This window comes from Chrysochloris asiatica, unplaced genomic scaffold, assembly GCF_000296735.1.
Source record: "Chrysochloris asiatica unplaced genomic scaffold, ChrAsi1.0 scaffold00004, whole genome shotgun sequence".
NCBI lineage: Eukaryota > Metazoa > Chordata > Mammalia > Afrosoricida > Chrysochloridae > Chrysochloris > Chrysochloris asiatica.
The window spans coordinates 21,637,919-21,654,934 of record NW_006408522.1 but is presented as its reverse complement, the minus strand read 5'-3'; the positions used below and the strand labels follow the sequence as shown (position 1 = coordinate 21,654,934).

Below are 17,016 nucleotides of genomic sequence, written 5' to 3'. Positions count from 1 at the left end.
AGGAAAAGGTAGTTACACTGTATGTGGAAAACCCACTGTCATCAATTCTGACTCACTGTGACCCCATAGGACAAAGTAGAACTGCTCCACATGGTTTCCAAGGCTATAAGTCTTCGTGGACGCGGACTGACTCTTCCTTTCTCCCTTGGAACAATTGGTGAGTTCAAACCACCAACCTTTTAGTTAGCAGCTGGATCCTTAACCCACTGTGACAGCAGGTCTCCACTGTATATGAAAAGGGATCACATAAGCAGTCAACTACAGACTTGAACACTGTGAAGAGTTAAATTAATCAATGGACGGGAACTGCATTCTAATAGCCCCTCAGTGGTCTACCTGCTAACTATCTCCTTCCATGCCGATCCATTCTTCATTCTTGCCATTTCATTTGCCTTTTTTAAAAAAGATCTTTTCAGATGATTTGTGACTCCCCATTTCCAACAAAATAAAGCCCAGGTTCCTTGGCAAGATATATAAGGAAGGCTCTATACCCTTCCTTGTCTTGAGTTCATTCCTTTCGCCTCCCCCATGAGTCCTACCCTCCAGCTTCACCACATTACTACTATTCTACCAGCATGTCAGGTATTTTCCTATCCTTGTGCCTTTGTGGATACTCTTCCCTTCTCCCAGGATGAACTGTCCCCACCCAGGTCCACGATACTCTTAAGACTCAAAAATGCAGCCTTTTCCCACATTTTCCCCTCAAGACTCCCTCCTCCCATCCATGGAGTATTTCCTTGTGTGTTTGAAACCCACTTTCTATGTGCATGACTTCTGCTATAACCCTTCTCCTGTGGCATTATTGCCATTATTGTATGTGTCTGTCTCACTAAACTGCAACCCCCTTAGAGGAGAAGTTCCAATCTGCTTCATCTTTGTGTTCCCGTTTTCCATAATGGCACCTGGAATTCAATACTTCCTAATAGAAGTCTTGTGTGGCATTGTAGGATAAGCACTGGACTGCTAACCAAAAGACCAGTAGTTCAAACCCACCAGCTGCTCTTGGTAAACCCTATACACTTAACAACAACAAGGAGAAATGCAATCAGTTATATGAAGAATTATTTCCTGAATGCAATCTTATCTTTCTAGGAAAGATCTGTAATGTTTTCTCTAAGGAGGAAGGGATTGAGTAAAATTTCACTTTGGATGGAAACTTGAGAGTGAGGTAGTATAAAAAGAAGAGGTAGAAAGAAAAAAGAATTAATGAGCATGATTAAAGAAACCAAAAGGAAACAGGAGTCGATAAAGAATGAGAGATGAGGAGAGAAGAAAAGAGAAAAATGGAGGAACTGAATATGTGGTTAGGATTTTAGAATCCTTCCTGGTTTAGTTGCAGGGGAATTACTGGACAACATGTTCTCACATAGACTTTCCAAATTCTCCTTTCCTCAATGAATCCCATTTTGTATTCTTCACATCACTCCCTCCCTGAAAAGACACAAGCATGCTTATTACAACTGCCTTACAATTAGCACATTGTTCTTGTTTGTCTATGGGAAGCCATGAAGCAGAGTAGTATGGGGGAAAGGCATTCACTGCACTGTGGAATCAGGGCTTGGCACAATCTCTACTCTGACTTTCAACAAGGCACTCAGCCTGCCTTAAGAATCTTCATCTATAAAATGGAATTAATAGTATCTGCCCAAGCTTCCTGGCAGAGTTGTTATAAAGATCACAATAAGTAGAATGGTATCTAGAAAACACCTGTCAAGTTGCTATACAAGTGAAAGTAATATTGCTAATACTTCCAAGACATTGTAGGTTCAGTTCCAGACCATCACAATAAAGCAAATATCACAATAGAGCAAATCACAGTTTTTTTGGTTTCCTAGTGCAGACAAAAGTTACATTTACATTCTATTGTAGCATTATGACGAAGTTTGAAACATTGTGAGAATGGCTAAAATGTGACAGACACAAAGTGAGCTATGCTGTTAGAAAAATGGTACTTATAGATTTGCTTGATGCAGGGTTGCTATAAACATTTAATTTGTTAAAAAAAAAAAAAAAAAGCAATAAAGCAAAGCTCAATAGTGTCTGTATTAGCTTTTAATTAAACTATTTGGTCTAATAGAGAGATTCCATTGGCAGGTGGCATAGCCCTGTCTCCTGCTAAAAGGCCTGCTCACAGACAGGAGGTAACAGTGTTTCTTTCTTATTAACAGTATTCTGAAGTCTCAAGAAGCTAGCCCATTTAAATGCTCATAGCCCATGAGAGAGGCATCAAAGCAGCCATGGCACTCCCTTTTCAGAAAGAGCTGGAGAAATACAAGAACATTGATGAAGACGAGCTTCTTGGCAAACTGTCAGAAGAGGAACTGAAACAGTTGGAAAATGTTCTTGATGACCTAGATCCTGAGGTTAGTGACATGGAATTGAAGCGGGGTAGTTCATGATAGTGTGGGATGGAGGCCGGGGCTGGGTCCTTAATCAGTAGGGTTCTAGAAATCCAGCGGCTTCAAAGGTGAAGTCTGTGTTCTTCCCCTGATGGGTTCTGGGTCACTTACTTTTACAAGTTTGTAGAGAACTTCTATAGCCCCATCTGCAGTATGATAATGGAAAATGTAGCTCTCAAAAACCAATGTCATGAAAATGGAGAGAACGATTTTCCATTGGTTAAAGAAGAGCTTGGAGTCCTGGTGTGGCGCTGTGGGTTAATGCACCAGACTGCAAAGCCGTTTGAACTGCAAGGTCGGCAGTTCAAGTTCACCAGCTGCTCCTCGGAAACCCTATACAGGATCGCTATGGGTCGGAATCAACTCGAGGGCACTTGACAACAACAACAACAATAGTCTGAGCAGTTAAATAGAAGAAATGAGGGAAGGAAACAGATCATACCAGGTTTCCTCTGTGAGTTACACACTCTGCTGAGCACAATAGTACTTGAGGTAAATTGCATTATTCCTGTTTCATAAAAGAGACCGGCTAAGAGAGGTGATTTACATAATATTCCACACTATTAAATGCCAGAGATCATATCTAAACTAGGCCTCTAACCCCGAATGCAATTTTTTTTTACATGTCATTTCTTCCGAATGCATGCTGCTATTGGTTACAGTTGAGTCAGCCCCTGGCTAATAATGGTGACACTGTGCCCAACAGGATCAGACCATTGTGATCCACAGGTTTCTCATTGGCTGATTTTTAGAAGTAGGTTGTTAGGCCTTTCCTCTTAGTCTGTAAACGGTGCTGAAACCTGTTCAACATTGCAGAAACACCCAGTCCTCCATGGACAGACAAGTGATGGCTGTTCTTGAGGTACACTGTCTGGAAATCAAACCTGGGCCTCATACATGGAAGGCAAGAAGAGCTCTACCACTGAGCCGTCACTGTCCTCACTTTGAAATGCATAAGTAACTGAAAATCTTGGTGGCCTTACTGCACTGGGTAGATTAGGAGTGGAATGCTAGTCATAGATAAATTCAAATGGGGCTTCTATTATTTTTGTAAGTTATTGAAAAGCTATGTAGTTTATTGTCTTGTTCATTTAGCACGTACTCTCTCGGCTCTAATGATGTTATCTTAAATTTAGACTAAGAAACATGCAAAATAGTGATTTTACTATAATTTAAAATGTGACTAAAATAAACATATTTGTATGCTATTCTGATAAGCCAGATACTTTGGATTTTTTATTCAAATTTACTTTTAAACACATACAAGCCTTCTCTTTTTTGTTGTTAAATATAGGGAAGGAATGTCAAAGCTTAATCAAGCAGATGTTAATATCTGCATAAGATTCACTTGCTTGACTGTTTCCCTAAGGGAGGATTTAGAAATTAAGAGAGTGTAACCGTATTGACAAAGTCCTTGAGTGGGGTAAGTACCTAAACACTCAGCTACAAACCTAAAGATTGGTGAGTCAAATCTACCCAGAGACCCCTGGAAGAAAAGCCTGATAATCTAGTTCCAAATGATCACTGCCATTGGAAATCTCCGTAGCACATGGGTCACCATGAGTCAGAATCACCTCTACAGCATCTGGTTGCACTTGGTTCTTTATCAGAGTCTCCATATACCTGCCTGGGGGCACCATGGGTACTGTGCTAGCTGAACCTAAGTGTGATCTCTCCAATCAAAGAGGCTGGAAAATGTGGCTGACTTTTTGGCACCAAATTTAAGAAGCCACTGCAGAAGATGACATAGACTGCGTCAGCTGTCCATGCTCTGCCTAAGACCATTCAGAGATTGCTTCTCAGCACAAGATATTAGAGCAGGTAGGATCTGAGAGACCTCCCAGGGACGCCAGCCTGCAACCCACCTTCGGTGACCCCAAGCAGGTATCCTTCTCCCTGCTTCCCCAATAGACAGAAAACTCAATGAATGGAGATGATAACTAAATATCGGTCAGACATATTCCCTTCCTGCCCAACCTACCCCTGTCTTCCCAGAGTGCACTGCTACCAGCTGGATTCCGGCAGAAAGACCAGACACAGAAAGCAGCCACCGGCCCATTTGACCGTGAGCACCTTCTCATGTACCTGGAGAAGGAGGCTCTAGAACAGAAAGACAGAGAAGACTTTGTGCCCTTCACTGGGGAAAAAAAGGGTAAGGATCACAGTCAGCACACCTTGGGACAAGATAGAGGCACTCATAGCTGTTGTCTCTGAGGGCCAAGGCCAAGCAAGGGAGCTGACCTGGAAATAAGAAATAAATAGTGGGTTCAGCATGAAAAAGAAGCATGGGAATATATATAGGCTTCCTAAAGAATCCTAAGGGTGCGATGATACTCAAATTGGTTCTGTGAAAATCTTGAGCCCCACATCGATATTGTTGAGGGTTCAAGTTGTGCCTTAAAGAGGATTCCAATGGAGTCCTGGTTTGGCACTGTAAAATAAGCTCTGGACCACAAGGTCAGTTTGAACCACAAGGTCAGTGATTCAAACTCACCAGCCATGCCTCAGAAACTGCATACAGGCTCACCACAAGTTGGAACTGACTCAACCGCGCTTAACAACAACAAAGGCACTGGTGTGTTTCTCTTAGCTGTGCTCTTCCAACTACACAAGTTCCCTCAAGGTTTTCTGCTCCATGTCTAGGAAGGCCCTGGTGCCAGATCCCTAACCTTAGATGCTGAGATTAGCAATCAGTGCATTCATTCATCCCACATTTATAGAGCTCCATTTCTGTGCAGAGCCATGTGCCAAGTCTGGAACGACAAGTGAGTAAGCGTTTGCCCTGCCATCAAGGAGCTTGTGGTCTTGTGAGGGAAACACTATGGCAGAGCTGGGTATGACTCTGAGGAGCAAGGGACTGTTTCTCCAGTCCAAGACCAAGCTCAGAAGCAACACAAGGAAAACTCTCTTCCTTGGGTCTTGGCCCTGAGTTCCCCTCTGGAGGAAGAATGGATAACAATAGCCTGCGGATGAAAGTTCCTCAGTTCCAGACAGTGACTGGAGCTACTAGATACAAATGGAATTGTGGATGAGCTCATGGCAACCACAGATCAGTGTGTCACTGTCCTGCTAACTTCCCAAATCCTGACGGTGGCTTCAAAGCCCGCCCTGTGCGACCTAGCCCCTACCCATCTCTCTGACTTCATTTCTCCCTCCCTCACTGAGTCTTCATTCAGCTCCCAACCTGCTGAGTTCCCATCATTTCCGGTCTCCCCACATGAGCTCTTCCTTCTGACCCAGAATCCCGTTTTTTGTTGTTGTTGTTTTTCCCACTGATCTTTAGTCTCATCACTTGGGTCTCAGCTTCAATGTCAGAACCCCTGGCTTTTTACCTGACCTGTTGGTAAAATTTAGACCCTTCTTTCTCACATGTCACCTATTTATTGCTTTCACAGTAGTATGACAATGCTCATTACTTTGTTTATTTTCTTTGGCATTTGTGTGTTTTCCACATTTTAGGCAGTGGTCTCCACCCAGGCAGGACTGTGTGTGTTGGTATCGTGGCACAGGGGAGGCACTCAATATACATGTGTTTGGGTGAACGCCGTCTCTGGCGTTCTGTGCTGTGGCCGTGGGGAGCAGGAACACTGGCTACCCAGCTGTCAGGGGTCAGGGCAGGATGCTGCCTCGTGCCTAACATCCCAGTACTCCTCTTAGTGGTGCACATTCAGTCTACCAGTCACCATTAAGAATGTCATTTTATTCAAAAAGTAAACTTAAATGGTGATGAATTAGGCAACTAACCAAGGATTACCATGGAAATAGGGAGCTGTTTCTATGGCAGCATTGCTATTGGACTAATTTAATTGTGAGAGAAAGACATTATAATGTCAAATCTGTACTAAAACTCTGATTGGCATCGAGTGCCAGGTAATGACAGAATACTAAGGGGAAAGCTGTTGTGCTTTATACTTGGAGCAGAGATCTGAAGAGAAGATGTGGGAAATATTGTCTTGATACAGCCTCATCCACAGATGGTCCCTGGTGGGGTTAGGAATCCAAGAGCCAAGTAGTATATGAGGATTGATAAGGAGCATAGAGTTGCTCAGTGTAGCTTAAGAGAAGATGGGATAAGAAGCATAGACAGCACAGTTTGCAAACAAAGCAGAAAGGTCAGAATGAGGAGGTGCCCCCAGAAGGACCAGAAAGTGACCACAATACCTATCATGAATGCTCCGTGCCATGGGACCCAGCTTCCTGGGTTAGACTTAACTCCCCAGTGCAGCTTCATCCATCTCGAGTGTGTTGTTTAGTTAGCCCCCAGGAATGGATTCCCATCACTCATTGCCCTGAACACTGATAGCTGTTGGGCCACCTTGATGCCTACTGTTCAGAATAATCCTAAACAGCACCACGGAGGAGGAACTTAGAAATCCTATTTTGACTCTAGACCAAGATCATCTGAGCCAGAAAGAAAATGCTTCAGGCTACAGATACCATGGAAGCTAAGTCAGGCAGGAGTCCCAGCATTTGAGATGTTAAGATGTTATTGATTGTTTTTATTGTGTTATTGGGTTGTTGTTTTTTTCTCTCCATTTTCTTTCTTTTTGGCCACTCTGCACTTTATTTCCCAGTATACTTTCTGTCTGGGAAATATGGCAGCTTATGTGATGCTGAGGCAGGAAGAAGACCACATGTCATTGGTAAAGGCCTTGTTGACCATGGGGCCCTAGATTGACCACATGCAGTTACTTCCTTTCCTTCTTTAAGGTCCCAGCTCTGCCTGTGCTCCATTTATATACCCAACCAGCTGGAGACATGGTAAACCACCAGGAAGTAAGCAGCTCCTATAACCAGGGAAGTCTCCAGGAGAGATTCAGGAGGGAAAGGTCTTGATTTTCAGTTTGATCCTTCCCTTCTCTGTGAGACTGGGGTGATCCAGGCTAGCCAAGAAGACCTGAGGAAAGCTTGGATGTCCCAACTGGTTGAACCTAGAGCCAGTTGTCTCTTTTGTCTAAGGTGACAGTGAAGAGAAGGCAATAGAGAGGTTAGTCTTTAGGGAATGTCAGAGATCAAAGATGGAAAAGACCAGTTTCTAAGATTACATTCAAGAAGTAAGAACAGCTCCAAGAAAGAGAGAAAAGTCAAGAGTCAAAAGCCAGGAGGAATTGGAAAAGCATGTGAGAAGGTCCGGGGTATTACTGTGATGGCTGTGGGCTACCTTGATTTGCTGTTGCACACACAGGTAGAATGTGATGTGTTGGTCTGGCTGGAAGTTAGGAGCAAGTAACATGACATCCCCACCAGCAATGTGATTCATTGGACTACAAGTTTGGGTTGGGAGGTAGTGCATAGATATCAGCATTTTCAAAAGGTGAGTAGGGCCAAAACAAACAGAATCTGAGTGACAGGATGAAGTGGGAGATGACAGCAGAAAATATGTATGTGGGAAGCACGGAATGCTTTGCTGTTCACAAACCTTCTAATCTCTAAATTTGTCAACCTTGGTTTTTCCTTTTAAATCAGGCTCTCTGTGGTGAGCTCTAGCAGGTGGCTGTACCACACTAGTCTGAGTGGCCCATGCAGTTTATATATAGCATGCTAGTGATTAGTCTGCAGGAGTCCTGGTGTGGCACTGTGGGTTAATGCACCAGACTGCAAAGCTGTTTGAACTGCAAGGTCGGCAGTTCAAGCTCACCAGTTGTTCCTTGGAAACCCTATACAGGGTCGCTATGGGTCAGAATTGACTTGATAGCACTTAACAACAACAACAAGTGGTCCACAACTCGAGTTCAAGGGAGCTGCAGTCTGCCCCTGAAGACCCTTTGGGGCCCATCCCCAATATTGGCAGAGTGCAAGGCCAGAACACAAATAGAAGCCCACATACCATTTTTCTCAATATTTAGTAGCTAACAAACTGCTAAAAAGTTTTCTTTCTACAAATATACCTTCATAATAATTAGGAAGGCCAGACTCGAATTTGGCATTCTTGGACGTGTTAAAGTTCAGGGCAGGAATGAATGTCTGCCCCATACTGTCAGGATCTCAGGCCCACATGTTTGGGCACTCCAGTACATATTGCAGCTCCCTCCATACTTGCTCACAGACAGCCTCCTATTGACCTGGAGGTACACATCAGCATTGGGATCTGCCTTCAGGACAAACATGGTCTATGTGTGTGTTGTGGGGGGAGTGGGGGAGCAGGAGTCTCCTGCAGACCCTGGAAGCAGGCCCGGGTTGTTTGGGTAGAGACTTCCAGGGTCAAGCTGCCTCTAGAAGGAGGCCTGTACTCTGGATAGGAATGTCTCTTTGGCCCCATGACCCCTCTCTCAGTGGGCTGGGCAGTAAGGAGATAGACACCATGAAAGTTCAGAGACCCCTCTTGCCAGGTCGCTGGGCAGTAAGGAGATAGACACCATGTTGTCCCTCTGTTAGGATTATCATCTCAAAGTTCTGTGTCTCAGAGAATCAGGCTTCTTTCTCTGTATGTTCTAATAGTGGATTCTCGATACTGGTATCATTCCAGCAATTAAGGCACCCCAGTTAGATACTTGGTGTGGCGCTGTGGGTTAATGCGCCAGACTGCAACGCCATTTGAACTGCAAGGATGGCAGTTCAAGCTCACCAGCTGCTCCTCGGAAACCCTATACAGGGTTGCTATGGGTCGGAACCAACTCGATGGCACTTAACAACAACAACAAGTTAGATACTTAGTGGTTTAATGGTGTGGTTCTTAATAGCCAGAGCTGCATTCTCTGGTCAGTCCACTTACCCTCGCACACAACTGTTTTTGTTTTCCTTCTGATTTAAAGGGAGAGTCTTTATCCCCAAAGAAAAGCCTGTAGAAACTCTCAAAGAAGAAAAAGTGACCCTCGACCCAGAACTGGAAGAAGCTTTGGCTAGCGCCTCCGACACTGAGCTCTATGATCTTGCAGGTTAGTCCTCAGCTCTGGGAAACTTTCCTTCTGGCTTTGTGACCTCCAGACATGGACTAGTACCCATGTCAGACCCATCCAAGACTTTGACCTTCTCAATAACTGTCTGTTCTTATTAAAATCCCATGTTGACTTTAGCCACTAAACCAGTTTCCATAGGGCCAGCTCTGACTCATGGCAACCCCATGTGCATCAGAGTAGAACTGTGCCTGGTAGGGTTTTTAGTAGATGATTTTTCAGTAGTAAGTCACCAGCCCTCTCTTCCCTGGTGCCTCTGTGTGAACTGTGAGAATCTAAAGACACAATAGCAGCCCTTATGCTTTGTAAAAGGAGCTCTGGTAGCGTAGTGGTTACGAATCGGGCTGCGAACCACAAGGTCAGCAGTTTGAAACTACCAGCTGTTCCACAGGAGAAAGATGAGGCTTTCTGCTTCCATAAAGATTTACAGCCTTGGAAACCCTGTACTGGGTCACTATGAGTCGGTACTGATTCCACGGCACATAACAACAACAAATGCTTTGTTTGTAAGGAGCTATAACATTAACTTTTATCATCACAAAACTTACCCCCTACACCCTAAGTGATTGCCCTTCCCCAAGGATGTCACTCATTCAGTTTAATTTGCACTAAGAGCTTCTGTCAGCTGACCAAGGAATCAGGGGTCATTTACTACCACAGTCACCCTACCCACTAAGGTAAATTCCTATTCCACTCCATCTGTTAATTTTTTCCTCATTTTCTTAACAATAGCAACAAAATAGTAATCATATAATTTATTATCATTTGAATTGGTTATACGTGCAGATAGAAAAAACTCAAATAGTACAAAAGAATATGTAATGAAAGGTAAGTTTTCTCACTTAATTACCTAGATCTTCTCCCATTTCTGTAGTATCCTTCGAGAAAGATTCCTTGCAAATATACCAGCATGTTTGTGCATTCATATTTTCCTCTCAGCGTGATGTTTGCTTTTCAAAACATTCCACAGCTTCAGTAAGAATTCCCACATTTTTATTCTATTTGAGGAAATGCATAATGATAAATCCCCTTCCTCCCAGTAGAACTGGCTATGTCTTTCTCTAATAACATGCCATCATCTCACCTGCATTCTAATTCCTTCTGTTACACTGATGATTGATATAAGTTCACATATTGGAGGACCCTCTTCAAGGTCACTGCAGGAACTGAGACAAGAAGTGAAGAAGATGCTTTATAGCACCTGGTTTTCTAGGTTTTGTGGTTACAATGCCACCACCACCACCGCTTACCATCAAATCAATTCCACCTCATGCTGACCCCAGGTGTTTCAGAGTAGAACCGCACATAAGGTTTTCCATGGCTGTGTGTGGTGCCATAGGATAAGTACTCAACTTCAAGGTCAGTTTGAACCGCAAGGTCAGTGGTTCAAACTCACCAGTCACTCCTTGGAAACCCTATACAGGGTCGCTGTGAGTAGGAATGGACTCATGACAACAACATGAACTTTAAGGGAGTCCTGATGGATAAGTACTGGACTGCTAACCACAAGATTGGTGGTTCAAACCCACCAGTCACTCCTTGGAAACCCTATACTAGTTCACTATGAATCACAGCACTTAGCAACAACACTTAGGAACAACAATATGACCTTACAGAAGCAATTTACCAGGTCCTTCTTTCATAGTGTCTTTATTAACCCTTTTGGTTAATAGCCAAGTGTGTAACCACTTGCAACACCCAAGGACTCTAAGTTAGTGTGCAGAGATTCGGTTATGATTACTGCTCCTCACAGCCTCTATCAGAAGTAACCACAAGGAGAATTCTAGGCTGGTCTTGAATTCCCAGGAAATTCCTGATAAAAGAGAAAGAGAATAACACCCATCATTTGTTGTTGTTGTTGTTAAGAGCCATGGAGTTGGTTCCAATTCATAGCGACTCTATATAGGGTTTCTAAGACTTTTACATCTTGGTAGGAGCAGATATCCTCATCTTTCTCCATGGAACTGCTGGTGAGTTCAAACCACTGACTTTGTGGATCCCAGTCTACTGCTTTATTATATGGTGCCAGTGCACGCCCATCATTTAAAAGACACTAGATCCAGAAATTCCTTCAGGGAAGCCAGGGGAATCATCCCAGCAGATAACTCATTTTCAACTTCCCTCCCTCATGGGGAGTGCCCCCTTAGAACTCAGCAGGAAACCAGGCTGTGATGGGCTGCAGCATCTTCTTGAGAGTGACTCTGAAGATAATTAGAGCAGTCCCATGAGTGATGAGCTGAAAGCTGTGGAGGTGTCAATAAGAAAGGGACCCATGCGAGAGTAGGGGAGAAAGTTCATAGGGACTGCCTCCACTAGCCGCATTTATAGGAAATAGATTTAAAAAAAAAAAAAAAAAAAAGCAAAAAGTAATTCTTGGCAGTGGGAGCCAAATTATAATTAGAAGGTTGCTTGGTATGGATGAAACTAAAGCAGGACAAGATGGTCAAAATGGCCTGTATTTATCAAATAAGACACCCTCTCCCTCGACAGTGCCCGAGACACACTGACAAATTCTTATTTTATTTACTTAACAAGAATTTGTACAGCATTTAGTGTCTGGCACATAGGAATCCATATAATCCTTGTAATAGGTACGAATATAAGGGGAGTTCAGAAAGTTTGTGGGAAAATGGAATGAAAAGTGGGATTTTCCACATTTTGAAGCCCTCTCCTATTGTGCCTATTCTACAAGATGAAGGAACTGAGGCACAGAGGCATTTAGTAGCTTCCTGAGTCACACAGATATGACTTAAGAGAGTCAGGATGCAAGCTCAGGCAGGCTGCTCCAGATTCCACGCTTACCCCCCCACACCGGCTGGCTGCTTGCCCTTTCCCTTTCTCCTCCCCGCCTCCAGTGTGTAAGCAGATGAGGAACTCGGAGGCACTCTTCTGCCACCTGTTGACAGGTTAGTATCTAATTTTGTACCCTTCTCCCCACGGGCTGCCTTGCCTTTAATTTTATTGTTGTTGTTATTAGGTGCCATCCAGTCAAGTACGGACTCTTAGCAACCCTGTGCACAATAGAACAAAACACTGCCTAATCCTGGGCCAACCTCACAATCATTGCTATGCCTGAGCCCATCGCTGCCACCACAGTGCCAATCCATTTCTTTGGGTCATTGGAGGTCTTCCTCTCCCCCACCCTCCACTTTACCAAACATGATGTCCTTCTCCAGGGCCTGGTCCCTCCGGACAATATGTCTGACGTATGAGAGACGAAGTCTGACTATCCTGGCTTCCAAGGAGCACACTGGCTGTACTTCTTCCAAAACACATCTGTTTGTTCTTTTGGCAGCCCATGGTACTTTTAATATTCTCCTCCAACACAGTTATTTCATTAGCAAAGGGAAATCTCTGGTCAGTTAACATTTCAGCCTGCCCGCTCCCCTCTTCCTTCTCCCCCAGGGTGGCTTCCTGTACACTCTGCTGCCTCCTGGTGCAATTGCCATGTAATACAGGAATCTAGGCATTTCTGGCCTTAAGGATCTCTGTTGGTGCAGTGATTAAGTGCTCAGCTGATAACCAAAAGGTCACCTGTTCAGACCCATCAGCTGCTCCAGGGAAGGAAGCTGTGGCAATCTGCTTCCAGAAAGATTTGAGGCATTAGAAACGGTAGTTCTGCTCTGCCCTGTAGGACAGCTGTGAGTTGAGATCCACTTGGTGGCTACAGGTTTGGTTTGGGCTTTGATATCTGCCCTTACATTTCCTAAGGAGCTCTGGTAGCGTTGTTATTGAGTTGTTATCTGGTAGCATAGTGGTTACGAATTGGGCTACTAACCTCAGGGTCAGCAGTTCAAAACTACCAGCTGTTCCGCAGGAGAAAGATGAGGCTTTCTGCTCCCGTAAAGATTTATAGCCTCGGAAACCATATACAGGGTTGCTATGAGTCGAAACCAACTCCACGGCACATAATAACAACAAGAAGTACTCTAAATGCAAAAGGTCTCCTTTTGACTTGGGAGAGCTGGAGACCCTGACACTGAAAGGTATTTATTTGTAGGGTGCAATCATATCTACAGTGTGAGCTACTAAAGTGTCCCTAGACCTAGTCCCACCCTCTCATTTTGCAGATGAGAAAACAGAGGTGGAATTCTACCTAACTGGGAGAGCTAAGCAGGGTTTTTGTCATTTGGGGTCATAATTAAGTCATCTTTGTTACTCAGATCCTAAGTGGTTTCACATGTGAAATAGATGCGTGACAATTGCTGGTGGTCTTGGAAAAGAGAGGGTTTTTTAAAAAAAATATATGCTTTAAAAATACTATACATCTGCCACCCACTTTGAAAGAAAAGGGCGTCAGGAGACTTCATCTTTACGAAACAGGCATTTTTCATCTTTATAGTAGGAAGAATTGCTCTTCAAGGACAGATCAAGAATGTGGGAGTTCTAATCTGCTTTCCTATCTTAGTGTTTGTTCACTGATTATGTTTGTTTTCAGCTGTTCTTGGAGTACACAATTTGCTCAACAATCCCAAGTTCGATGAAGAAACCAGCACTAAAAGTGGCAAAGGGCCTGTAAGAAGTAAGTTGATGTGTAATTTGTGGTTTTGTAAAACATCAGAGCCTTCAGGTATTGCTGATAAGAGACTGGCCTGTTGCCAAGGCCTCCTGGTGAATCCTGCAGCCTTTGAAGGTGAACTTGTCAACCGAACCAGAACATAGTAGCTGATAATAGGAGCTCTGTCTGCAAGTGTAATTAGTACCAACCATTTGGCCAGAGCACACTTTCTTGGTAGGTCTGTTCACTGAATAATAAAATTGCTAATAAAAAGATTTTGAAGTCAGCACAGAATGCACATGCTCCTCAGAATGTTTTCATTAACTGTGGTAGCTTGAATAAGTTCACTCTCTACTCTAATGTTGTTTGTTTGAATAATGAATGTTTGACATTAGAATTTGAAAACTCACTATCCCCAGAGAGCATGAAAGACACACTAGCACGGACTTGCTGGCACAGAAAATTCCTGATCACTGTCTTCTTTGTCAACATTTCCTTAGGAAATGTGCAGTTAATTAGATGCTCTCATTCCCTCATGCATCAGTCATCTATTAAATATCTACCATGGAGTCCTGGTGTGGCGCTGTAGGACCAGCACTGGACTACTAACAACAAGGTTGGCAGTTCAAACCTACCAGCCGCTCCTTGGAAACCCTATTCAGGGACGCTTTGAGTCGGAACCAACTCCATGGCACTTAACAACAACAACAACAAAACTTGCACCACGTACATCCCCACCAACATTGTATGAGGACGCTTTTTTCTCCACTTTGTTGCCAAATCTCAATATTACCTCTTTTTATACCTTTTGCTAATTGTATTGGGGGCGTGGTATCTCATTGGTTTATTTCAAAGTTTACCATTGGTATTTATTGGTTAAAGGGACAGAGTTTCTTCTGATCTTACCATTTGTTCACTTGCAATTGTGTTGTCTATCACTGATTTGTGGGGGCTCTCTGTAACTAGGGACATTAGCCATTGTATGTTGTCTATGTTGCAAACATTTTCTGTTAACTTTTTGAGAATTCTTCTATTCTTCCTTTTTATCTCTTTGCCTTACCTTTCAAAACAAAGCTCTAAAATGTAGACTAGAGGAGAGGATGGGTAAAGAGACTGAAAGTTTGGGGAGGAAGATAACGCATATGGTGTCTTTTGTGCATCTCAAGTCCTATCATTAGAAAGAGGCCCATATGGTACGACAGTAACTGCCAGTGGACATTCTTACTGAGATTGGAGTCTGCTGGACTACAAAGTCACCTTGAACCACAAGGTTGGTGGCTCAAGCTAACCAGCTGCTCCTTAGAAACCCCAACAGGGCCACTATGGGTTGAAATTGACTCCACAGCACTCAACATATTGCCTCCTGCAAGATTGGCTCCAGATGCTCAGCCACTGATGTTTCTCATTGTGCTTGAGAAATATCAGGCTTCCCAGCTGCAACTCAGAGCCATCCCATTCCTTTGTTTGCTTCTTGTTGTTGTTTTTAAGCACTGTTGAGTCAGTTCTGACTCATAGCAACCCTGTATAGGAGTTCCACGGAGTGACTGGTAGGTTTGAACTACCGACCTTGTGGTTAGCAATCCAGTCCTGCAGCGCCACACCAGGACTCCTTTGTCTGTTTAGTAGAGAGTAACACTTACTATCATTGATAGATCACTTTGTGGGAAATCATCTCTGATTTTGATAGGACAACACTTAACTTTTCTTTCTGTAATTATAACGTGTGTTTTAGATGTGGTCAAAGGTGAAAAGGTCAAGCCAGTATTTGAGGAACCACCCAATCCCACAAATGTGGAAGCAAGTCTGCAGCAGATGAAAACCAATGATCCTAGCCTGCAAGAGGTCAACCTGAACAACATTAAGGTATTTTCATCACACTTATGACAGTGATCAGCCAGTTGATTCGTCTGACTTGCCTTATCAGTTCCTGTCTCTTTAGGACTTCACAGTATTTGAACTAATGCATCTGCTCTTTCCATTTCTTTTTATGAAAGTTTCTTTTCAGAAAAAAACTGGTTAATGTAGCTGTGAGTGCTTTTTTGTCCTATCTCAGCACAGATTCCTTTCTTCTTCATATTCTATCTCTAAAAACGACTTGCTCCAAAAATGTCTGCTGGGTAAACAATGATAATTATATTACCCCCTCCCCAGACACTTGCCAGTTTACATTTTTAAACTATTGAGAGTGCTGTACCAGAATAATATATTGTTATTCCAGGAATTAAGTTGTTATTTCTCAATTCTTAAATGGCAACTTGTTGATAAATAGCTGAAGTTTTAAAAAAAAATCTAGGCATTTCCAATATTTGCTAATTTTGTGGATTTGCATTGATGTTAGTCAAATTGCAAGAAACATTTTAGTTATCATAGGAAGAAAAAATCCCTACATTCCACATCTAAAAACTCATTGTTAACAAGTTTTCATAACAAGGATTGTTGTTGTTGAGTGCCATTGAGTCAGTTCCAACTTACAGCCACGCTTTCTAGAGTTTTCAGGGAGCTGCTGGTGGGTTTGAACCACTGACCTGTGGTTAGCAGTCCAGTGCTTATCCTACAGCTCTATACCAGGACCCCATAGCAAGGATGTTGTTACTGTGTAGTGCCGTCGAATTGATTCTGACTCATAGCAACCTAGTATAGGGTTTCCAAGGCTGTAAATCTATGAAGGAGCAAAAGGCTCGTCTTTCTCCCATGGAGCTGCTGGTGGACTCATCGCTGATCTTGTGGTTTGCAGTCCAGTGCTTATCTTCCAGAGCCACTGTGCTCCCATAACAAGGACTTGTTGTTAAATGCCGTCTTGTCTATTCCGACTCCTAGCGACTCTGTACAAGATTCCTGAGGAGCAGCTTGTGGGTTTTAACCGCCAACCTTGTGGTTTGCAGTCTAGTACTTATCCTACAATGCCACACCAGGGGAGTCCAAGGATGGTGGTGGTGGTGGTGATGTGCTGTGGAGTCGGTTCTGACTCATATGGCCCTATATAGGGTTTCCGAGGCTGTAAATCTTTACGGGAGCAGAAAGGCTCATCTTTCTCACACAGAATGACTGGTAGTTTTGAATTATTCTGACCTTGAGGTTAGTAGCCTGACTCGTAACCACTGTGCCAACAGAGCTCCTTTTGAAAACTAAAGTTTGTAATTTTTTTGGTTTTTAAGTTTAGTTAAATTTCTATTTCTAGACAGTTTGGTGAATAGGTTGTTTAGAGCTCTAAACACATTTTTTGCCA

The 17,016-nt window shown here is 43.3% G+C and overlaps 1 protein-coding gene across 1 annotated transcript in view; it reads left to right on the top strand.

The window, feature by feature from the left end:
• Positions 1-2,168: 2,168 nt before the first annotated feature.
• Positions 2,169-17,016, top strand: part of TMOD2 (tropomodulin 2 (neuronal)) — a 42,155-nt gene continuing 27,307 nt past the window's right edge. Inside the window, exons 1-5 of the mRNA XM_006831642.1 lie at positions 2,169-2,363; positions 4,395-4,551; positions 9,152-9,274; positions 13,731-13,814; positions 15,523-15,653. Coding sequence (XP_006831705.1) covers positions 2,202-2,363; positions 4,395-4,551; positions 9,152-9,274; positions 13,731-13,814; positions 15,523-15,653 — 657 coding nt within the window. The 5' untranslated portion in view covers positions 2,169-2,201. The remainder of the gene's footprint in view (positions 2,364-4,394; positions 4,552-9,151; positions 9,275-13,730; positions 13,815-15,522; positions 15,654-17,016) is intronic.